General features: G+C 42.4%; 2 protein-coding genes across 12 annotated transcripts in view; both read left to right on the top strand.

Annotated features, from left to right (window-relative positions):
- The window catches only part of ARHGAP26 (Rho GTPase activating protein 26), a 211,261-nt gene that overhangs the window by 47,541 nt on the left and 138,794 nt on the right, over positions 1–24,926 (top strand). For 5 of the 11 annotated variants that reach the window (XM_082213473.1, XM_082213467.1, XM_082213474.1 and 2 more), the window contains 8 exons: positions 7,089–7,184; positions 8,429–8,490; positions 10,427–10,498; positions 12,247–12,348; positions 15,517–15,627; positions 20,694–20,798; positions 21,968–22,097; positions 24,469–24,584. In XM_082213473.1, coding sequence (XP_082069599.1) covers positions 7,089–7,184; positions 8,429–8,490; positions 10,427–10,498; positions 12,247–12,348; positions 15,517–15,627; positions 20,694–20,798; positions 21,968–22,097; positions 24,469–24,584 — 794 coding nt within the window. Of the gene's footprint in view, positions 1–7,088; positions 7,185–8,428; positions 8,491–10,426; positions 10,499–12,246; positions 12,349–13,168; positions 14,127–15,516; positions 15,628–20,693; positions 20,799–21,967; positions 22,098–24,468; positions 24,585–24,926 lie in introns of those variants that run through there. The other 6 variants (XM_082213470.1, XM_082213475.1, XM_082213472.1 and 3 more) reach the window with 3 other exon arrangements.
- Positions 16,926–17,402, top strand: LOC309527038 (ATPase inhibitor, mitochondrial-like). The gene has a single exon (XM_082213538.1). The coding sequence runs from the start codon at positions 16,935–16,937 to the stop codon at positions 17,280–17,282; it is 348 nt and encodes a 115-aa protein (XP_082069664.1). The 5' UTR covers positions 16,926–16,934; the 3' UTR covers positions 17,283–17,402.

Raw genomic sequence — 24,926 nt, 5'->3', positions numbered from 1 at the left:
ACATGTATGCCATGTTGAGAGTTCCCTGATGGAGGAAGTGAGTGATGTAAATGTCAGGAAGTAAAACAAATAACCCAGCAATGGTTCTAGGGAAATTCCCTATTTTCTTCCAAAAGTTCACATTTAAATATTTTAGCAAAACTTGCTGGAGTGAGAGATCACTGGTCTTGCAAATCTTTTCTTTAATGTTCATAACACCTGATAATACTCAAAAACATTTTGTAAAAATAGATATCCATTAATTTTGTTATTGTCTTTCAGGGTATTCTCTCTCCCTACCCCCACAAACCCCCAATACATCCGTGAAGAAGTCATTTTTTTCTATCTTTTGATGAAAATGCTGAATAATTGTGCATTTAAGAAAAGAAATTTCGGCTGACCAATCAATTTCACTGTAGGAAACTTTGTTTTCTGCTGGGGTGCGTGCAACTCCCTAAGTGCCGTGGCTGATAAAATGATGCAGAAGTATTCTCTGATGCTAAGGCCCCATTTGTGTCCTTGCTATGACCCCCCCCCCCATTACAGCTAAGGAGGTGCTATAAGTGTAGTTCTGTTTCTTCTCTCTAATTCCTGTTTAAAGCATTGGAAGTTGTAGGGGCGGATGCTTAAAAACACAGTGATGCAGCAATTACTTCAGAATGTGTTGAAACTCAGACATTGCAGAAGTACCCTTTTCTAACTTTTACTGTAAATGAAAAAGGGGAGTTCCCTTTCATGATTCTGTCGAAAAATGCATGTTGTGTTTTGCAGAACAGCTCTTAAAAAAAGAGACACACACAAAGAAACCAAAGAACTACCATTACCTGAATCATAATTAAAGTAGACGAGTTGTTAGGTCTAGTTTCTTGTCAATTTTGCACCTTCTTCGAAAGGGCCCTCGAAGCTTTCCCTCTCCTCCCTTCTTCATCTGAACTCCTGCATGCTGCAACATGTGAGATCTCTCGCTCATACATTTAAGCCAGGGAGTTCTGCATCCATTCCGTAAAGGCAAGGTGGTCTGTGACAGGTCCATGTGACAAGTTTAGCACTGTGTGGATATTAGCCTGCGCTTTGCCAAACTTAAATGCGTGCCAAACTTACCGGTAATTATACTGTATGTAGAGGCATTCCTGTTGGCTAGCCTCCGATTGTGAACTGCCTTTCCCTTGGAGACATGTCAGAAGTAAATCTGTAATGATCTCGTAAAGTCTTGTTTTATCTAGCTTTGACCAGTCAGGATTGTGCAAGCATTTTTTGGGGTGTGGGTGGGTGTTTTATATCCTGTTTCATTTGTGTTTCTGCATGGAAATCCCTCCACAACTCTGGTTAAGGGTCTCTTGAATAACTTTATAATTGAGTTCTTCCATTCATTAAGGAAAAACTGCTTCTTTTCATGAAAACCAGATGAATAATGGAAAATATTAATGAGGATTAAAAAAATTATATTTTTTTTGGGGGGGGGGCTCTCTAAGTGTGCAGTCTGAGGCCTGAAATGACACTGGTCTTAATTTTATTTCCATGTGTTTGTAAAAATCACTTTCAAGGAAACAGAGATTCTAAGAAAGTAACTACTATGCAAAATATGTGTGTTGGTATGTTTTACAGAATATTTAGAAGCCACTAAATCTCAGATTCTTGGGATGAACAAATTAACCTTCCTTTCATTTTTATTGTGGGTCAAAACATACAGGAACCTGTCTCGCTTTGTGAGCCATTAGTCGTTTTCTGAAGTTTTTGCCCCCATCTTTTCCCCAAGCCATTTGCTGCCCTTCCTTGACTGATCACTTTATCCCTCCTTCCTGCAATCCTTCCACTGCATTGACATATTCCTGGGAACAGTGAGCCCACCGGGAATCACACTGTGTGTTGGTTGTGAGAGAGGGAGGGGGAGAGAGATATGATGATGATGATGATGACAATGTCATGCAACTACCAGCATGTTTTGCAGTGTGTTGATGTCACAAAGCAAATTCCCAAGCAAATTAAAAGTAAGAATTGTGCTTCCTGTCCTCGCCCTGAATGAATGAACATTTTTGCCCCTTGGTGCAGCCCAAATTATTACATGGATAGAAGGACTGCAAATTGCCACTGAAAGATTTTGCAAACCCCCACCCCCACCCTTGAGATCCGTCACTGGGGTGATTGCATCTATGTGTGTTCTGCCCACAAGCAGACTTTGCACACATGTTTAAATAGCATTGCATCTTTCTTTCTTTTTCTAAATTGAGAAAATCTGAAGCACTGAATTAAAGGAAATTAAATACTAGGCCAATCTGGAAGTTGGGGGGTGTTAGAATTTTCAGTTGTGTGTGCCCATGTTAATGATTGGTGTAGCAGATTGCCATCTAGTGGCAAAGTAAGAGAATTCCCATACTGCTTCGAATAGATGGAATGAATTGAAAGTGCCACATTAGGCTGAGTTCCAAAATGCTACTGCAATTCTGCCCATGCCTCCCAGGTTTGGTGCAGTATATTATTGCAATATTTATTAAGCATAATACCCACCCCATTTTTCCTGTGCCCTGTATTTTTTAAAAATACATTTTAAGCCTAATGGCAGAATCTGTGTTGCTTTTATTGACTTGTAAATGGTTTATAATGAAGCATTTATTTATGAGTATAAGTGTTTTGGATAAATAAAAATGAGTAAAGCAATTGTTTAAATGTTTCTGTTGGGTATTTTGGATCATTTTGCACATAGACTAAACCTGGTTGCTTAAGAGTCTTTCTCAACCAGGTATGCAAATTACATTTTAAAAAAACACATACTTAACTACAATGCCTGGTTGAACAGATAAGGCTTGCTTCCACATAAACAACTGATAGAGCTCACTTCCAGTAATAAAATTGCACTCCAAATTTGTTTCCTCCTGCCCCATCAGAGTACTGAAGAGCATCTCACTGGTGTCCAGTGGCTTTGTTTTTGAATATGTTTTTGGGGGAATACTGAAATCTGACCACACTGTGTTCTCTTGAGGTTTCTCTGAACTGCACTTGTTGAGAATGTTGTTTCCCCCTTCTAATAGTGACTGTTTAATCCCTAAATTCTGCTGAGTCTTGGTTGCTGCCTGCTCATGTTTTTTTTTTGTTTTTAAAGGAGTTTATTGAGCTCCACTTTGTGTGTTTGGCAGTTTACACTAGTCTCTTTCCATTCCTCCTTTTTCTGGTAGAATGTGGCACTTGGATTCCTCCCAGGAGCCAACAAGATTGAATGATGCTGTAGTAAATCCATTTTGAATGGGAATTCACAACACATAATATAGTCAAACCACCACTCTAGCTTATGGATGTGTGTGCATAGAAGACTAAAGTGTAGCAGAATACTCTGCAAACAAACTCGGTGGCATGAGGTCAGCATGCATCTTACAGAAAAGGAAACGACTCTGTGTGTAATTAACATTTGCTTCCTTATTATAAATGGAATGACAGAAAGCTGGCATAGCTTCTGAGTAGACAGGTTAACCTCTGAATCCCAGTGAGCCCTTCCATTTCGGAGAGGGTTTAGTTCTTCTATATGCACAACATAGAAGTGGGTCTTGCTTGCAAAACAAAACCTTTTGGAAGGCTTGGGGATTATCTGATTTGGTTTATTAAGTGGATTATGTTGTTCCACTCAAATTAGGCTTGCTGGATAACATCTGGTAGCAACTGAAGAGCTAGTGGGTTGTTTTTTGTTTTGTTTTTTAAAAATGTGACTTAATTGAATTTATTGAAAGGTGGTACTTAATTTTTTTACACAGTTTCATATGGCCTTCCATGCCATGCAATCACAGGTCCACTCTTCGCTCTTAAGGGTTGCTGTTTCCTTTGCTGTTTTCCATATCAATGGAAGGGTCATTTTGAAGTTGCAGCATTGGTCCCATATCTTATTTTATAAGCATGTGAGTGTAACTCCTGTTCTGATCTTTGGAAATAGAGTGACTAAAAAGAAAAAGAAACACATCTTAGATAATTATTATTTTTTAAAGATACACATTTGTGCTATATTTGTGTGTATAGAGGGACATTTGGAAATAATTCCTGTATTGTATTTCTGTTACACCTTACCGTAGTTGGAGAACACTGGCCTGTGTGCCTCTCTGCTCAGTCTGCAACCCAGGTGCTAACTGTGGACGGGCAATTTCAAGGCCCCTGCTGCCCCTTCTTATGGTTCTTTGTCCCTTGCACAGCCCTTCAAAAAGTGTTAAAAACTCAGATATATGTATATTAAAAAGGTAAAGGACCCTTGAAAGTTAAGTCCACTCGCAGACGACTCTGGGGTTGAGGCGCTCATCTTGCTTTACAGGCCGAGAGAGCTGGCGTTTGTCTGCAGACAGTTTTTCCGGGTCATGGCCAGCATGACTAAGCCGCTTCTGGTGCAACAGAACACCGAAACCAGAGCAGCGCATGGAAACGGCGTTTACCTTCCCGCCGGAGTCGTACCTACTTATCTACTTGCACTTTTTGGTGTGCTTTCAAATTGCTAGGTTGGCAGGATCTGGGACCGAGCAACGGGAGCTCACCCTGTCGCGGGGATTCGAACCACTGACCTTCTGATTGGCAAGCCCAAGAGGCTCAGTGGTTTAGACCACAGCGCCACTCATGTCCATATATATATAAAGGTAAAGGTACCCCTGCCCGTACGGGCCAGTCGTGTCTGACTCTAGGGTTGTGCGCCCATCTCACTCAAGAGGCCAGGGGCCAGCGCTGTCCAGAGACACTTCCGGGTCACGTGGCCAGCGTGACGAAGCTGCTCTGGCGAGCCAGCACCAGAGCAGCACACGGAAATGCCGTTTACCTTCCTGCTATAAAGCGGTACCTATTTATCTACTTGCACTTGGGGTGCTTTCGAACTGCTAGGTGGGCAGGAGCTGGGACCGAAAGACGGGAGCTCACCCCGCCGCGGGGATTCGAACCGCCAACCATGCGATCGGCAAGCCCTAGGAGCTGAGGTTTTACCCACAGCGCCACCCGCGTCCACACACACACACACACACACACACACACACACATATATAAAAGCTGGGTGCCAAATGGCACCTTAAACTACAGTTGCCACAACAGAATGCCTATTCAACAGGGGGTTGGACTAGACTGACCCTTGGGGAGACCTTCCAGCACTACAATTCTACACTTCTATGATCTCAGCTACATTGCTTGACTAGAGCCCGTCCTTAAAACAATTCACTTGGCCCAGTATGCAAGAAGGAGAAACACGCCTGGTGGAAATGGAAATGGTATTCACTATGGACTAAGGCAGAGTTTTTTTAAACTGTGGCTTGTTGGTTCCATTTGGGTGGCTTGTGGAAAGGCTGCAACACAGTCAAATATATCTGTGCTGAGCTCTGCACTTACTTTCCTTGATGTGATGATGGGAGGATTGGACGCAAGTCCTGGCTCGATGGAAATGTCAGCTGCCAACCTGGCATCCAGAAATCTCCATGTAGTTGCAATTGGACCTATTCCAGTAGCAAAACGCACCCGGCGCCGGGGGAATTTCAAACACTGGTTAGGAGACCCCTGTTCTCCTCACAAAATTACAATTCTCTGAGTTCTCTGGAAATAGGGATTGATTGTTAAACCACCCTGGGAATTGTAGCTCTGCAAGGGGAACTGGGATGTCCTAACAACTCTCAACATCCTTAACAAACTACAGTTCCCAGGATTCTTTGTGGGGTAGCCATGACTGTATGATTACTGTTCTAAATGTATTGTGCAGATGGATGCTGCATCTGCATCCTGAATTCAGCTTTCTGCAATGCCCTGAAAGCCTCTAGGGTCTTTGTCCTACGAAATCAAAGTGTCAGTGTTTTTTGATATCTGGGCTATTAAATTCTTCACAACCATGGTATCTATAAGGAAGGTTGATGTGTGTGTGGTGAGGGGGGATAAGGGCAAGCATTTGTGCAGGGGATGAAGGCTGGAGTGATCTGTCTTTTTTCTGAAGGTGTCTGGTGTGTGTTTTGTGCCTGCCACTAAAGTCTTCCTTTCCCAGAAGCCTTTCTGAGAATGGTGTGACATTTCAATATTGGTATCAAAGGAACATTCCTGTCCTTATCAGACTGGGGTCACGTAGAACGTGCAAACTATTTTATTTGCATTGTTGAAAATAACGCTATAGTGGTATTTGGGGTGGGGGTGGGGGTGGGAAGAAATGCAGCAAGCAACCTGGATGGATAAGGCAAGGTAGAATAATTATTTTAAGTAATTAAAGGCAATTATGTTTGCCCTGGGTACTCACAATGTTGACCCCTTTTACATTGTTCCCCATGCCGGTATTTCTCTTCTTGTGAAGGGCAGTGTTGGGTTATTTCCTATCTCATAACAGCAGAGATAGTAAGCTACAACTGTTGCAGCTGTTGCATCTCTATGGAAAATGGAAAAGTTTGTAATTATTACCCAATCTGTTTCAAAGTTTTAGTTTTTAGGTATAAATTATTCTCTTTTAAGACCCTAGTAATATACTTATATTAAATCCAGATTTTCTTTAGATTTTTTTTTTTTAAAAAATGGATACAGGGATTTCTCATTATTGAAAAATTGAGCTAATATATTTATTTTTTAAATTAAAATGTAATTTGATTTTTACTCACCTTGATACAATATTAGTATAGTAATAGGAAAATTAGCATTAGCAACCTGCACTAGTTTGGAACAAGGCAATTTTGGAATGAGTGCTAGTGACTTCAGCAGCTGCTGCTTATTTGCCTCTTTAGAACATTTTTAAATCCTGCTCTTGTTCCAATATTTATTTTTGAGCAAGGCTGCTTAGATTTAAGCAGGAATTCCATCCTAGTGCATGGTTACATATGTCAAATGGTAGAATATTTTTTTAAAGTCTTGCAGTTCTTGAGTAGTGTGGCAGTGTACATAAATCAAGCTTTAGTAGTAAGACAATGCTACATCCCCAATTATACGTGGGGTCTAGTTTGCGGCTTATTTATGTGCCAATACAATTCCCTTCAGAGGTTTTTTTAAGGTGAGGAGAAGCCCTGTGTGCTTTCAAACTGAGCATAATTGAGCTGAAGGAGATTAATCTAAAATCGTCAGGAAGTTAGATTCTTGTATCCTGCATCTTATTACCTAATATGGATGCATAATTTTTCCTCTCTTCTCTTTGTGTGTGTTAGATCTGTCTTCAGCAAAGCGGAAGTTTGCAGATTCTTTGAACGATTTCAAATTTCGATGTATAGGAGATGCAGAAACAGATGATGAAATATGCATAGGTAAGTGTGGGCAGGCTTCAGAAGCCGCTGGAGCATTTGGTACAAGTTGGCTAATTCAGTTGCTTTAGCAGGAGGAACCCCCATATGTGTAAAATGCCACACACAGTAGACCAGCAAATAATGAGTCTGTAAATGATTAGTCATCACTTTTTCAGCTGATTAACAGAAGTTGTCCAAAAGTGATGATTTAGGTATGAAAGCACAGGTTATTTTTAGTTTAGCTTCTTAGGTCCGTGAGGGAATAGACGTTGAATATAAGTTCCCCATCTGAAAGTGCAGGCTGTAATATTCTGTGGGCAGTTGTTCACCTATCAGACAAAACAAAGTAAATAAATGAAGAATCGAATGACGTTTACCTGCTGCATAAACCAGAATTAGCTCCCTTAGTTATGATTTCAGGAAGCTGCAGGCAATATTTTATCCTGCTTTATTCCAGAATATTACGGAGTAGTTACACTAATGGGACAAATGATATGTACCGTATTTTTCGCTCTATAACACGCACCTGACCATTACACGCACGTAGTTTTTAGAGGAGGAAAATCCGTAGGCATGCCACCCGTAGGCATTCCCTCCATAACACGCACAGACATTTCCCCTTACTTTCTAGGAGGAAAAAAGTGAGTGTTATGGTGCAAAAAATACGGTAATTAAAATAGGTGAATACTGCACATGTGTGCTCAACCGTGTGTGTCAAATGACTTTTTGAATCAAGCATTATTGTACTGTTTTTGAAAGATAAAAATAAGGGAGCAACTTGGCAAGACAGCAGGTGACAGCATGTTTGGTTCTCCAACAGTTTTGTTTTTATAAAGAGCAAACGTAGTTGGCTAGGGGCCCTGATTCAACACTGGGCAGAAAACCACTTTCCTTCAACCCCCTTTCTCATTCTATTCCCCATCCTCCAAAGGATCTGGAGGTATACAGGTAGTGTGTTGATATTTGGATTGGAAAAAATGACAAGCCGACCTATTCAAGTAGGATTTCTATTATTAATTCATCCAGGGGCCATTTTGGGATGGGTTGCTCTTCATTTTTCTGCTGGAAAACATTCAGCCCCACACTGTTACAGTTGTTCCACCAGCACAAGTGTTTCTGCTTGCTGGGTGGAACAGAAACCTTCCTCGTTTACATTTTAATGTGCATGTGCCTTACAAAAATTGAAATGTGTGGTAGCATATATTGAAAACAGTCCTTCTTTGTAACCAAACTTATGTTTTTCTATCTCTCCCCCCCCCCCACAGCAAAATCCCTGCAAGAGTTTGCTGCTGTTCTTAGGAATTTAGAAGATGAGCGTATGCGCATGGTATGGACTTTGTGTATGCAAAATAATGTGAGGAAAATCGATGATGAGCTTTTGGGAGTTGTAGCCGTGGAAGCGGGGAAGGAACAATCCTTGGCAAAACTTAGAGTCTGGTCTAGGTGAAATAGCAGCCATGTAATATTTTGTTTTGAGCAGAGTGTCTCCTTGGCATAAGTGATTTAGGGTCTGTAAGTGTGCTATATTTAGAAGCCAAGGTGGTGCATTTTGCTGAGGAACCTGTGGCCTTCCAGATGCTGTTGGATTCCAGTTCCCATCGGCTCCCACCAGCCTGGTCTGGGATGATGGGAGCTGTACTACAGCAACATCTGAAGGGCCACAGAATCCTCACCCCCTGGCATACATTGTGCAGTGTCAAGGCTTTGATATATCTGCTGGCCATGGGAAGAAGACTGTGAAGAATTTCTGTGCTGCTCTTGCCTGCTTTGGCCAATGGCCATGGTATAGCTCAACAGCCAGAATTGTCAGCTTTTGTTCCTCAAAGAATAGCAATATTCATCCCTTTGGGAGTAAGTCTTGGCAGCATAACAGGGAGGGCAAGCCACGATGAACTGCCTGCCACTGAATCCAGTTGGTCTGGCACTCAGAGAACAAAGACCCAATTATCCAGTACAGCTTGTTTATACATTTTTGCTCTCGCTTGGAGTAAAGTTTCCCTGATAGCATTGAATGTAGAAGTTGTTGTAGAGATGGGCCAAATGTGCTGAGTGTGTCCACATTTTCCATCCTCACAGATACTTCCAATAACTCAGCAACAGACAGATGCCACCGTCACCCACACACATGTATGCCTGTGGTAGTTGCACACTTTCTCTTTCTTCGAGAGCTAGATCCTAGTTCTCTTGCTACTGTTTCCAAACACCTGTTGATCAGCTCAGCAGAAACACATGTACGCAGTTAGAAAAGAAAAGCATAATATAAATTGCGGTAAGGTAGAAGAGCTAAACTTCACACTAGCAGGGGGGAGAATCTCAGTCCAGAAGCTTGGCAAAAAAGAGAGGTGCTAACAGAATGACTATGGAGGGGGCCAATGACATCTTCACATACGGAGTCCGGAAAGCTGGGCACTGCAACCAAGAAGGCCCAGTTCTGTGAGTATATTGGGATAGTAAATGCCCACATGTATGGACACGCATGGATGTTAAACTGTAAATTTGGATGGAAGGAATCAGATTTAAACTCTCACAGGTATAGACTGCTGAGATAAATTTTGAAGGGGAAAACTGAATTCTCAGCAAGATTCATCAGTCATGTTGACAAGCCCTGAGTCATTACCTCAGTCACTGCCTCACTTCGGAAATTTAGAACTCTCTCTCTCTCTCTCTGTGTGTGTGTATTGTTGTTTCAGGATCTAATATTTACCCTAACTGTTGTGCGACTTCATCACTCCATCTTGTTATTGTTGTCTGAGTGTTCAAAGTTTATTTGTTGTAAACTGTTTAGAAGCTTCAAGCAAGCGGCATATAATTTTTTTGTTAAACAAATAAATGTTTCAAACTAAGAAAAAACTGCATCACAGAACAATATATTGAATAGGGTTGAGCTATTCAAACTGTTGAATGCCACAACTTCCTTCTGTTTTATAAGGGCCTAGGTGAACTGGGCTGTAATCCTATGCCAATTAGCCTGGGTGTTAGTCTTATTGAACTCAGTGGGGCTGCTGAATCAACACATAGGATCACACTCTCAGGGATATTGTACTGCTTGTGAATTGTTCCTGCTTGAAGTATTTACATGTAAATGCCAGTTATTTTTATGTCATCATCCTTAATTATATGCTCTGCAAATTTCTGAGTCATACAAGTTTCTCAGGAGGGAAGAATATCCTATATTCAAACAGAATTCTAGTAATTGAGCACAGGAGTTAGGAAGCATTTATCAGAATGAAGGAATCTGAATGTTTTTTCTTTACTGTCATCAGATTGAGAATGCTGGTGAGGTCTTAATCACACCTCTGGAGAAATTTCGTAAGGAGCAAATTGGTGCTGCTAAGGTAGGTAGATAAGTGGCGAATGATAATCTTGAAACCCTTTGTCTATGCTGGAGGTTTGAAAGTCACAACAGAAAATTCGATTATAGTATTTTGCTGCATCCTATAATGTCCAACATAACCTTTGTCTTGTTTAACAGCAGCAGCCTACGCCTTTTATATAAGGTATATAAGGTATATGTTGTTTATTTACACTTAAAAATATATATTTCAAGGCTACTGTACAGGGTAGTGCCCACCGAAGACACCTTACCACAATGACAATTTACAGAATATCAATAATAAATATCAATATCAATAATAAAACCATAAAACTGTCAAATTGCCCCCTCCCCTGAAAAGCAGTTAGTAAAGATACACAACAAAAGCAAGCCACAACTTCTGTTGTCTATGTTCTGGTACAACTCTAGGTTAGATTACTGCAACATGTTATATGAAGGGCTGGCCTTGAAGACAGTTTGCAGCTGGTACAGAATTAAGTGACCAGGTTGCTCACCAGGGCAAGATGGCCTGACTGCACTGGCTGCCAATTAGTTTCTGGTCCCAATTCAAAGTGCTGGTTTTGACCTATAAAGCCTTAAATGACCCAGGACTGGAATACCTCAAGGACCGCCTCTCCCTATATGAACTGATCCAGACCCTTCAATCTGAGGCCCTTCTTCGTGTGCCGCCTACATGAGAGGTCAGGAGGTTGGCAGCAGAAGAATAGGCCTTTTCTGTGGTGGCTCCCCGTTTGTGGAATGGTGTCCCCAGAGAGGTTCATCTGGCACCTGCATTATGTATCTTTAGGTGCCAGGCATTAAGGTTTTTCTATCACTGGGCCTTTGGCTGATTAACATTTTATGGGTTTGGGGGAGGTTATTGGTTTGTTTTTGTTTTATTATGTATTTTGTGTTCTCATTTTGTATTTTTATGTTGTGAACTGCCCTGTGATCTTTGGATGAAGAATGGTATACTATTACTAATAATAATAATAATAATAATAATAATAATAATAATAATAATAATAAATAATAGTGGGTTATGCCCAGGGGCTGGATGTTATCCATCGCTGCTGAAAATGCACAAGAATACGCACTACTTAGTACCATGATGCCTTGGCATTCTTCATGGGCTTGTTCATTAGCTGACATTAGTGAGGGAAGAAGAAAGCAGGCGAGCAGCAGCAGGAAGTCTGCTGCTGTATTTTCAGAGGAGTCTCTCAACCTAAAACCCCATCTTTCATCTCGGAAATTTCTGAGATTAGGCACAGCTCTATTTTTTACTCAGTTTCTGTGAGGCATTGTACCTTTTGTCCTCTGTCTTGTCTTGCTTTGTTACTATAACAACTTGTTGCTGCTCTTAAGATATATGGGCTTCTGCCAGTTTCACTTTCCTTCACCCTTTCTTCTTGTAAAACAGAGGCTTCTTGTAAACTCTTTATTGAAGAGGCTCTGATTTTGGTGTTTGATTTACAACGTCACCTAGGAGTGACACCAGAGCTGGAACCGAATTGCACAAGGCGGTGGAATTAATTTGATGTTAGCAAAGGCCATAACCTAAAAAAGGGGTAGTCAATATGGTGTCCTCTAAATTTAGTTGGACTCCAGCTAGCATGACTGGGGTGAGGATGATGGGAGTTGTAGTACAGTAAAATTTTATGTTAATTTTTTAGAATTAATAAAAGAACATTTGGCTCAACCTTCCTTTGACATGCTGAAGCACTGCGGCAATGCAATTGTTCTTGATATGTATATGACATATTTTGGCAGGAAGCCAAGAAAAAATACGACAAGGAGACAGAGAAATATTGTGGTGTGTTAGAAAAGCACTTAAACCTGTCTTCCAAGAAGAAGGAATCCCAACTTCAAGAGGTGAGATTGGCTTCTTGTTTTCTTGTCACGCTTCCCTGTTATAGACCCCATCAATTGCTTATGCACTTCAGGGCTCAGGCTGCAATGAGAAAGAAAGGCCTTTTCTGAAGTTTCTGGAACTTGCTTTTAAGAGCCCAGGCAACACAATATGTTAAAACACATTTTTGCAATTTTAAAAAACAAAAACAACTCTTGAATTTGAGACTACGTGAGCTCTTCTTTTGAGCTTTGTTAGGGCATGGATTATGAATATGTTAAGTGAAATACATATTGGCTGCTGGAGTCAAGCTGCCAATGGAAGCTTTCCTCCGGATGTAGAAAGCATTGTTGAAGGGGAATTTTTGCCGGGACTGTGGCAAAGTAGGAAAGAATTAAACTCCTTCTTCCTGTTTGTCTCCTGCAATGATTTCCTTTACATTGAAGTCATTATTGTTTTTTAAAATGTGTTGTTTGTTCCTAAAATAAATAGTTTTAAGATTCAGGGGAATGAAAGGGGGAAGGAGAATTTGCTGTAGCCAAGAGAATGTGATCCTTCGATGATGCAAAAACAATGATATTGAAGACAGTGGCATGTTAATCGTTTTTTGAGAACTGCAGTCAGTGTAAACAAAGGATAGGCAGACTGAGGAACCGTTTGATTTACTTAAAAAACAACAAGTTATTAGAATCTCAGCCGATCTCTAATATTTGGCGAACGCATCCAATAACTGTTTGATGGTTAGCTGTTGTGCAGTAATTGTGGTGAACATTGGACTAGTGAAACTTGTGGGTGGTGAAATTTCTGAGATAATGGAATGTTTGGGAACATCCTGGCTACTCAAGAGGGCAAGGCTGTTGGCAACGAAAACCTCTATTTTGTGAAAGAGAGGAACAGTAGCTAGTTTGCTGAGATTAAAAAAAAAAATTGTTGTGAGGAGGAGCTCTGAAGGGCAGACAAGGGCTTGGCTAGAAAGTCAGAGGACTCTAATGAAACCTAAGGAACAAAGAGTGTACATGCAGTATCGCTGAAGGAAAGAGGCAGATGGAGCAGTGGACTGAATTAATATACATTAATATGAGGGGGGGCAGAGATGGATGGCAGGGATGACTGAGGAAAAACTGTGGGTTTTTAGTGGGAACTAAAGGGCCTGGTGTAGACCCTGAGAGGACCCTTGTGCCTTACAGCACACCCACCCATGTGTTCTGCCAGTCATTGTTTCCGCCATTACTCAGTTTTGACCTGAGAAACCTGAGGAGTTAGTGAGGGCAGTCAGACAGTGGCGTGCTGAATTTTGTCTGTCAATTAGAACTAACTAGCTAATTGTTTGCCTCCTTTCAGATACAATTCTTGTATGTAACCACTGAATAATGGCGCCACCTTGTGGACATCTTTCACATTCATCTTTAGTTCTGGGTACTTTTGGAAAATAAGTTACATTAAACATTTTATTTTTGCCAGAAGGAGCTCTGAGCTTTCCATTTTAGACATGCCTCTGTATTTGGCGCTTAGAATGCCTGATAGCCATTGAGCCCTCACTAATTTTACCTTTACAAGCTCTTTGTACGCTCAGGCTATCTTGACTGAGTGACATCTTCGCCTGAGTGATATTTTGGTTTAGGTGCCTTAGATTTTGAATGAGGTGTCCAAATGTTTTCAGCTTCCATATGGAAGCAGGGGTGCCTCGGCCTTGAAATGTCTGAGGATTTAGCTATTGAGCTAGGATTTCAGAAGGGGAAGCATGCCAGAAGAATGACAAATGTGTGTGGAAAAGATCGTTGTTTGTGGTAATTTTAGAAGAGTGGGTGCTGTGCTTCATTAATAACATACAGCTGCTTCGCGGGTGTGTCTGGCTCAGCCAAAGACAATAGTTCATGTGTTGAGAGCTCTGAGTTTCTTCTGCTGGCCAAACATCTGGGAGGTTGGAATTCATTTAGTTGCTTAGCAAGCCTGCTAATATGGCACCATGTCTTACTGACTTCACTTAAGAGTATCCCACTCCTTGTACACTGGGCCCTTGTGAACATTAGTATTTACTTTATATTTTTGTATTTCATATGCTGCTCAATTTAACCATATCCCTTGGGTGTTTTCACAAATCTAAATCAGTAAGAGACAAATACCGTCAGCTGTCATAGATTTAAAACAACCTGCTCAAAAGTTCATGAAAAGCAGGCATGAGCCCAAACAATAAGCAGCATAAAATCAGCAATATTTGTAAATGTATAAATAGTTATAAATGTATTCAAATGCTTAGAAGAATTAGGAGGTCTTCATTTGGTGCCTGAAAGATCCTAAGGTGGGTAACCGGGGGGAACATCCCATAATCGAGGCATGACCACTAAGGAGGCCTTCAAGCTGCCTTTGAGTTACATAAACTTGAGAGACCCTGGTTCAATGCCCCCTCTCAGCCATGAAGTATACTAGGTGACTTTGGTCCAGTGACCTACATTTTGTAGGATTGTTGTAAAGTTAAAAGGGAGAAGAAGCATGCACTGTATGCCTTCCTGCCCTTAGAGGAAGATAGATTTACGAATTATGAATATGCAAATTAATATAACACTACCAACAACCAACCTAGCAGTTTGAAAGCACGTCAAAATGCAAGTAGTGCAAATGCAAGTAGATAAATAGGTACCGCTCCAGCGGGAAGGTAAACGGCGTTTCCGTGCGCTGCTCTGGTTCACCAGAAGCGGCTTAGTCATGCTGGCCACATGACCCGGAAGCTGGACACCGGCTCCCTCGGCCAATAAAGCGAGATGAGCGCCGCAGCCCCAGAGTCGGGTACGACTGAACCTAATGGTCAGGCGTCTCTCTACCTTTACCAACAACCAACAACTCCTAACAGCTTGTGAGAAATCTAAGCAGTAGCTGTTTGGTGCCAGTTTAGATCTCATGCTGTTTCTTTGTGAATAATTCAAATAAAAGGAATTATTTCCTTTTTTTTTTAAAGGAGATTCATTCTGGGAAACCCTGAAATTTCTTCAGAGCCTAGGGTTCCTCAATGAGATGGAGAGTAATTGTTCTTGTGGACTTGGTATAATGTTTGGATGTCCTATCTACTTTTTTCTGGAACTCAACTTTCTTTTGTGAAGATTACTGTGCAAGCAGCTCTTTGCATAATATTGGTGGCAAATGTTAACATTTAATAGCTGCTTTGTATCTTTTTAATCCACATGGTGATTTGACAGGCAGACAGCCAGGTGGACCTGGTTCGACAGCACTTCTATGAAGTTTCCCTTGAGTATGTCTTCAAAGTACAAGAAGTTCAAGAGAGGAAGATGTTTGAGTTTGTGGAACCAGTAAGTAAACAGTCGTGGCTTTTCATTGTTACCCTGTGAACTGTTTTATGGTATAGTAGATATTGGAGATGGTTCTAACTGCTTGCTTGCAGTTCAGATGGGAAAACTGACAAACAGCTGCTGTGAAGTCTCCTACACTTTAAAAAGAATCAATTTTGTCACAGTGATTGAGTTTCCAAAAAGGCATTAATGATAGAGTAACAATGTTGGAGTGCCTTCTGTTTTCTCATAAATTGTGAGACAATCGTCTGAATTTGAATAGGATGACTAACACCTAAGCAGGATGGGACCTGTTGCCTTTTGTGGTGTGGTCTCAAATCACCTGGAAGTGTGTGCGTGTGAATATCACAGTACCTCCCAGTTTTCCTCCCTCTTGCAATGGTTGGTTGAAATAGAGCTGACTTTATTAACCTCTTCTGTACTTGATATGATTGCCTCACAGGATTTCAGCTAAACCCCATAGACACTAATTGATAAGCACAATCTGTAGAGTCCTGTAATTTTTTAGGTCCATGGAATTGTAAAAGTAAATTAAAGGAAACGAGAAGGCAGTGGGTTATAATACAGTCCAGAATAGGCTGAGACTCTATTACTGGATCTGCCAGGCTTCTGACTAAGAGCAATATTAAGCTTTACCTTAGTTTAACAACATTCAGCCTATAACTGATTTCAGTCCGTGGTTCAGAACCTCCAAGAGGTTGTGTTCCAAAGCCTCTCTCTGTAAATACTGAATAAAAAGCGGATGATCAGAATTTTTTCCTTGCTGGGCAACCGGCTGTGGGAGTTTCTTGCAGCCACCTGCCAGCCGGGGAGCCACTGCAGAAAAGGCTTGTTCTCATGTTGCCGCACTCTGGACCTCTCATAGAGGAGGCACACAAAGAAGGGCATCAGATGATGACCACAAGGTTTGGGTCCCTTCATATGGGAAGAGGCGGTCCTTGTGATATTGCATTCCTGAACTATTTCTGTAACCATCAACATAACCAGAGCCACTTTCAGTGCTGAAAGCAGGTCAGGACTGAAATGGGTCAAGGTACAAGAGAGATAATTTACTACGTTCAAAGACCAGCTCGCATAACACAATAAAAACAGCGTTCATAAAGATAAAATATACAATCAGAGCAGATTGCAGCAATAATTCATGAGTTAAAATTGAGGTCAAGGTAATTAATCCCATCCACAAATTCCTGAAGCTGGACCAGCACCACATGCTCAAGCACCTTACCCAAGTAGGGAATGTATGACACCATCCAGGAAATATCCTGAGAGGGCTTGTGTAGAGAACTGAAGCTGAGACGAGACTTGAGATGGCTGCGGTGGGTTCTGTACTGAGGTGCGGTTTTCGAGGAGCCCTGGCGTTGCCCCAGCAACAGCGGGCCTGGAGCTCTGGCGCCGACCAGCTGGGCGAGCTGGGCAAAGGTGCTGGGAAGGGCGGCGGCGGAGGCGGCGGCATCCGTGAAGCTGGCGGGGCCTTTGGGAAGCGGGAAGCCGCCATGGAGGAGCGCTACTTCAGGGAGAAAGAGAGAAAACAGTTGGCAGAATTGAAAAAACATCATGAAGATGAAATACAACATCAGAAGAAGGAAATAGAGCGCCTGCAGAAGGAAATTGAACGCCATGAGTACAAGCTCAAGAAGCTTACTGATGATGATTAAGTAAATTCAGTCCTTCTTGTTGTGAGATGTATCTGGCATTGCTTTAAAAATGGTGTCTGCCGACATCCAAGGTCTTGCTCTTATCACAGTGTGAAATAAAACAACTCACTCTCAAAAAAACCCACAAAACTGAAGCTGAGACATTAGTGCGTTCATGGCTGAGGTAACATTTAATAAGTTGTCTGATCCACACCTCATGTTTTCCTAGGCAGTAAAAGGTAAAGGTAAAGGTACCCCTGCCCGAACGGGCCAGTCTTGCCAGACTCTGGGGTTTGTGCGCCCATCTCACATCTATTGGCCGGGGGCCAGCGCTGTCCGGAGACACTTCCGGGTCACGTGGCCAGCGTGACAACGCTGCTCTGGCGAGCCAGAGCCGCACACGGAACGCCGTTTACCTTCCCGCTGGTAAGCGGTACCTATTTATCTACTTGCCCCCGGGGGTGCTTTCGAACTGCTAGGTTGGCAGGCGCTGGGACCGAGCAGCGGGAGCGCACCCCGCCGCGGGGATTCGAACCGCCGACCTTTCGATCGGCAAGCCCTAGGCGCTGAGGCTTTAGCCCACAGCGCCACCCGCGTCCCTTTTTTTCCTAGGCAGTACTTTCAGTCAATTCTCTTCTGAAGCAGTATTTTTGTTAGGCAGAAATTTCATCATTGGTATGCAAGGTTTTTATGTTCCGAAAGCGTATGTTAGTAGCTTCTGAATAGAGAGGTTTGCCTATTACTCCCTCCAAATGATAAAAAAAAATAGACCTGTTCATTTCATGTATTCCTCAAAATAGCTTTTGTGATTTTATGGTCCTGGAACACTACTGACTTCATCTGAGCCGTGTTTCCATTATTGTAAAATGAAGATTGGGTGGGTATCCTTTCCTTCCATCCTGGAGCTTTGAAGGAATAAAGTCCACAGTACTCTTACCAGTACAGTGGTACCTCTGGATGTGAACAGGATCCGTTCCGGAGCCCCATTCACATCCTGAAGCGAACGCAACTTGCGCGTGCGCAGGTCGTGTTTCGCAGCTTCTGCGCATGCGGGTGATGTCGTTTTGAGCGTCTGCGCGAGCGGCAAAACCGGGAAGTAACATGCTCCGTTACTTCCGGGTCACCGTGGAGCGCAACCTGAAAATGCTTAACCTGAAGCTACTTCAACCCGAGGTATGACTGTATAGATAAAATGACAAAATTCTTGCGTAACTTCTGTATCTGACCTACAGATGGCACTAGGCATTGCTGATGCGTTGCTTAAATTGTTTTGTGGAATGTTTCTAAACCACATTCTGTGTGTATGGTGTGTCTGTGTGCACACAAACACAGGGAAAGTACAGAATGACTATTTATTTAAAATGGGGCAAAGAGTGGCAAGCAGGAGAAGGGGTGTGAATTAAAGAAGCTCTTTAAAATGTGGCATGTTTTACATATGTGTTATGTTCCTGAGTTGAATGCACAAATCCCAGATGCAGTATAATGTAGTCCTCTTGAGACTGAGCAGGACATCACTCACCTGAGAGAGTGAGCCATGGCTACATACAGTGGTGCCTCGCAAGACGAAATTAATTCGTTCCGCAAGTCTCTTCGTCTTGCGAGTTTTTCGTCTTGCGATGCACGGTTTCCCATAGGAATGCATTGAAAATCAATTAATGCGTTCCTAGGGAAACCGCCTTCAGACCAGGTCCGGGGACAGTCTGTCCCCGTACCTCTTCTGAAGGCTGGGGGGGGGACAAGGGCTTTTCTTCCCACCCCCAGCATTTTAAAAAACCCCGGGACAGCGGAGGACTTCTCCGCTGTCCGGGCGATCTTAAAATGCTGGCGGGCGGCATTTTAAAATCGCCCCGGGACAGCGGAGGACTTCTCTGCTGTCCGGGGCGATTTAAAAGCCCCTGGGAAGGCAGGCAGGGGGGACAAAGACTTTCGCCCCCCGCCCGCCTTCAGAAGGTGTTCCCGCCCCCCCGCCCGGCTTCGGAGCAGCGTTCTGAAGCCGGGCGGAGGGGGCAGGTGTTCCCTCCCCCCCGCCCGGCTTCGGAGCAGCGTTCCGAAGCCGGGCGGAGGGGGCAGGTGTTCCCTCCCCCCCGCCCGGCTTCGGAGCACCGGGAGAAGCGATCTCCCTGCAGCCCCTTGCTTCAAAAGAGGTCCGGGGGCAGCGGGAAGCGCTTCCCGCTGTCCCCGGACCTGGGGCTGCGGGGAGAAGATCGCTTCTCCCCGCCGCCCCTTGCTTCAAAAGAGAAGACCCGCTGTCCCCGGGGCAAGCTTCGTTTTGCGAAGCAAGCCCATAGGGAAATTCGTCTTGCGAGGCAACTTGAAAACGAAAAAACCTTTCGTTTTGCGAGTTTTTCGTCTCGCGAGGCATTCGTCTTGCGGGGTACCACTGTATATGTTTGAGCCTTTTGCTCACTGAAGGTCTTACCAGGCCTTTCAAGTTAAATTTAAAGACTTAAGTGGACGAAAATGCTTTAAAGAAGCTGTCTGCTACTGTCAGTACTGTGATCTGTATCAGATGAGAAGTTTTGAAAGCTCCAGAGGTTGCAGTGTCATACAATAATGCTAGTAAAAGAGTGATTAAAAAAGCAAACCTGTTGCGTACATTTAGACTAGGGATGCTTTAGTTCAGAGGTTGCAAATTGTTTTGGCATAGAAACTGTTGTGGGTATCACACATGTGCAACAACTCTCCCCAGATGTAATCGCTGCCCCCCCCCATTAGATGTGTGTGTGTGTGTGGAAAGAAAGCCTTCTGTTGCTTAAAGAAGGCCTCTTTTAAGCCTGATTTTAGTGCAGGAATGGAACTCTGTGGGCATCAGGGAAGGCCTCTGGTGGCAGATCTGTGCCCATGGGTACTTTGCCGGTGACCCATGTTTTAGTTAGAAGTAGGTCCCATTGAGTTCAGTGGTGCTTACTCCAATATAGGTGTGCAGCCATGTTGTGGATGTAAATCCTATTTTGGTCAATAGGACTAATTCCCAGATATGTGTGCACAGAATAACTGTAGTTTCTTTTCTTTTTTTCCTTTGGGGGTGCACTGTGATGTTGAATGGGAAGAAAGGGCAGTAGCAATAAGTCTCCTTGAGTAAACACAGTCGTACCTCAGATGTCGAACAGAATCCATTCCGGAAGTCCATTCGACTTCTGAAACATTAGACTTCCAAAGCGCGGCTTCTGATTGGCTACAAGAAGCTTCTGCAGCCAATCAAAAGCCACAGAAGCCCCATCAGACGTTCAGCTTCCAAAAGAAGGTTCGAAAACCAGAACACACAGTCCTGTTTTTTGATCTTTCAGAAGCCGGAACGTTCAACTCCCAAGGTGTTCGGGAGCTGAGGTACGACAGTAGAATCCAGTGAGAGCATGTCTCTCTCTCTCTCTCTCTCTCTCTTTTACCTCAGCCACTTGGTGTTTTTTTAAAAAAATTCCTTCTCTCTTGCAGCTGCTGGCATTTCTGCAAGGACTATTCACATTCTACCACCATGGCTATGAGCTTGCAAAGGATTTCAGTGATTTCAAGACGGAGCTGACAATTAGCATACAAAATGTAAGCACAGAGTGGAATCACTTAACAGAGACAATGCAACTTTACCAACTTTTCACAAAGGATGTTATTGAGAGGTTAAAACTGTACACAAGCAATCCCCACTCCCCCAGTGGACAGGGGGTAAGCATGGTGACCTAACACATAGCCTCCATAGCAGCTTGTTTCCTTCTGTTTATGAATGTTGAGAGCCAGCTGTCTATCCATGTCCATGCCTAAGTGCAATAATTTCAGTAAGTATTTAAAACCATTGTTTGCTTCTTCAAGAGTGTGACATCATTTGTGAGTGTTACTGCCAGAAGCTGATGTTGGCAACTTTCAGCCTCCACTTCTCATGTAGGATGAATTGCTTCATAATTGGAAAATTGCCTTGTGGTTTTATGTGGAAGGATTTGCATTTGGGAGGTTCTTAGGTGTATATAGTTATGTTATTGCATACCTGTGTTTCTCAAAATACTGAGGAGGAAATACTGAGGAAAAGAGGAATACAGTGGTGCCTCGCAAGACGAAAAGAATCCGTTCTGTGATTCTCTTCGTCTAGTGGTTTTTTCGTCTTGCGAAGCAGGCCCATTGACAGATTAGCGGATTAGCGCTATTAGCGGCTTTTAGCGGCTTATCTGCTGATCGGAGCAGCTGTTAAGCGGCTTAGAAAAAAGGGGGGGAGGAAAAAAAACCAGCAGGAACTCGCAAGACATTGTCATCTTGCGAAGGAAGCCCATAGGAAATTCGTTTTGCGAAGCACCTCCAAAACGGAAAACTCTTTCGTCTAGCGAATTTTCCGTCTTGCAAGGCATTCGTCTTGCGGGGCACCACTGTACTACCTCTTCATCAGTCTTTGAGAAACTCTGGTGTATTTGTGGAATGCTCATACTTTGAACTGGAACTATATGCATACACTAACAGATAAGCGTATCTCTATTCAGATAGTCATAAAAATGGTACTTTTTATTTATATATAAAAATTGCACATGAGAGTTTATAAATGTGCTGTTAGTTCACAAAACGCAACCTCTCTGTGATCCCAAGCATGAGTGAGTTTAAGGGTTTATATGAAGCTGTTGGTTCCTTTGTTGCACCCAGAGCAGTAGCAGCTTCTTTTTCTGGATCCTGTGTGTTTTAAGGCTGGTAAAGGCTACATAACACCACTTTTTTGCCGTCTACTTTAAATGCAGACAAGAAATCGCTTTGAAGGCACAAGATCAGAGGTTGAGTCCTTGATGAGGAAGATGAAGGAGAATCCCCACGAGCACAAAAACATCAGCCCTTTTACAATGGAAGGATATCTCTATGTCCAGGAAAAGCGTATGTGTTGCTTCCCCTGGGATCATGTAGCTGCTATGCAATGGACTTTTGAGTTGACTGGTGATAGTTCTTATTTTAGTTAGGAAAACAGGATGAGCCTCTCTTGTCTGTATGAACAAGGCTGACCTAAGCTCCTGTTGCCTGCGGTAGAATCCCCTCCCCAATGTCAAGGTGTGTAGATTCCCCTGAAATAATAATAATAATAATAATAATAATAATAATAATAATAATACCACCAATACCCCACTCTGGGCGGCTGACAACATATCTAAAAACATAATAAAAACATCAGTCCTTTAAAAACTTCCCTAAACAGGGCTGCCTTCATCGTGGTGTAGTAGTTAAGAACAGTGGACTCTGGTGAACCGGGTTCGATTCCCTTCTCCTCCACGTGCAGCTGCTGGGTGACTTGGGATAGTCACACTTCTCTGAAGTCTCTCAGCCTCACTCACCTCACAGAGTATTTGTTGTGGGGGAGGAAGGGAAAGGAGAATGTTAGCTGCTTTGAGACTCCTGAAGGGGAGTGATAAAGCAGGATATCAAATCCAAACTCCTCTTCTTCTTCTAAAGCTCAGATTGTTGTTTATTTCCTTGACATCTGAAGGGAGGGTGTTCCACTGGGAGGGCACCACTACTGAGAACATGCACAACATTGGTTTTTAAAAGATTCCATTCAACAGTTCTTACTGGCCCCAGTTATCTCTAGCTTAGAAACTTTTATTGAAAGCTTTAAATAGATCCAGCCTTACTTTAAGCATATTGAAAAGGATGCTAGTTGAGCCATTTCTTTTTATACAAAAATGCTACATCATGCTACCCTTTTCAGAGTACAATTGTGGTGATTATGAATTGATGTTCTGCAACAGCAGTTCTCAGACCTTCCCCCCTGCAGATTAGTGGAAAATTGCTAGAGGTCTCAGTGGACCACTTCATTATTTTTTCTTTTGCAAATCAAAACATATAGATAACTGTTTAATTTTTTTTAAAAAAATTCAGTGCTGACGCCATCATCATCAAAACCAGCATGGCATTAATGTAAATAGTGAGACTTTGGTCAGGTTTCTAAGAAGGGTTCTTGGCAAATGTTTAGGGCAAAATTAGTAGACTGCATCAGTGCTGTATTATGAAAATCATGGGCTTTAGGCTAGGGCCTTGTTAGACTGGCTCTGGTTGAAACAGCCTTGATTTCCATAATGGAAAAAAATCATGAGTGGGGCCAATTATTTTAATTTATTTAACAAAAGTTATATAGCACTTGATTGTAATAAAAACTCTAAGCAGTTTACAAGTAATATTAAAATTATCAATATTACAAAGAAGCAATTTAAAAATTAAACGCTAATTAAAATTATTCATTAGCTAAACAGAGATTTTAAAAATCAACACCTATGTTTCTGAATAGGATTTCCCAAACAAAAATGTTTTAAGCAGATGCCAAAAGAGTATGTTGAGGGCACCTGTCTGATGTCAATAGATAGGGAATTCCAAAGTGTAGGTACTGCTACACCCAAGACTGTTGTGTTTTGTTTTTTACAAGTGTGCAATGAGTAGTGTGTGGCGTATGTAACAATGCCAGTTCCACAGATCAAAATCATTGAGTGGCACATATGTAATAAGCCAATCCCACATGTAAACTGGTCCCAAGATGCTAAGGGCTTTATATACCAATAGTAGCACTTGAACTTGGCCCGGTAACAAATAGACAACCAGTGCAGATCTCTGAGCAAAGGTGTTATATGCTCACATGGTCTCACACATGTTGACAACTGTGCTGCAACATTTTGCACTAACTGCAGTTTCCAGACCAAGCACAAGGGAAGTGCATTGGAGTAATCCAATCTTGAAATTACCAATGCTTGAGCTACTGTGGTCAAGCTCTCTGAGTCTAGGAACGGTCATAGCTGCTGTATCAATCAAAACTGGTAAAATGTGCTTATAGCCACTGAGGCTACGTGGACCTCAAGTGGCAAAGCTGGATGGATCTAGAAGCACCCCCAGACTGTGTACCTGCTCCTTCAAGGGGAGTGCAACATCATCCAGGGCAGGTGATGGACCAATTTCTTAAAAATAGCAACCACTCATCCATAGTGCCTCCATCTTGCTAGGATTCAAGCTAAGATGTCATGGAGAAATAGAACTGAGTCATAAGAATGTATTGCTTAGGTGTAAGAAATATTTAGAGTTGCCACCAGACATGGAGTGAGTGTTACCTGTAGAAAAGGAGCCTCAGGTCTGCCGCTGAGCGATTGGACGGGTCCTGTGTAAAGTCAACTGGATGGAGCTTGAAAAGCTTGGCTTTTAAGGTGCAACTACTTCATCATTGGTTATTTTTATCTCTGTCTCTAACATCAACCCATTTCAATTATTTTAGGTCATTTTGGAACAACATCCTGGGTGAAGCATTATTGCACATATCACAGTGAATCTAAACGAATAACTATGGTGCCTTTTGACCAGAAGTCTGGCGGAAAGGGGGTGAGTGAAAATGCAAGTATCTAGCTATGTGGACAGTTCTAGGTGTATTTGCTGCTGCTACTACCACTATTACTACATTAATAGAAACAACAACAACAACAACAACAACACTTTAAAAATACATTTGGGGATTGTGGAAAATCTGTTCAGTCAAGGCAATATTGTCCTTTTTAACAACTTAGTCCTGAGTGTTGAAATGTCTCACTAGTAATAAATAAACTGCATAGTTAAGACATACCCTAATTCCCAATTTTTACTCTTTTCATTACACACACACACACACACACACACACACACACACATGTTTGGGTCCTACCCTTGACAGCAAGAGAAAACAATCCTGCTCCCTCTTCC

The sequence above is a fragment of the Podarcis vaucheri genome (assembly GCF_965113315.1).
Source record: "Podarcis vaucheri genome assembly, chromosome: 2".
In the NCBI taxonomy this organism is placed as follows: Eukaryota; Metazoa; Chordata; class Lepidosauria; order Squamata; family Lacertidae; genus Podarcis; species Podarcis vaucheri.
This window is presented reverse-complemented; position numbering and strand designations above follow the sequence as displayed.

Bases quoted from the DNA above. Each gene is read 5' to 3' on its own strand.
- LOC309527038 (XM_082213538.1), top strand. From the start codon at position 16,935: ATGGCTGCGGTGGGTTCTGTACTGAGGTGCGGTTTTCGAGGAGCCCTG.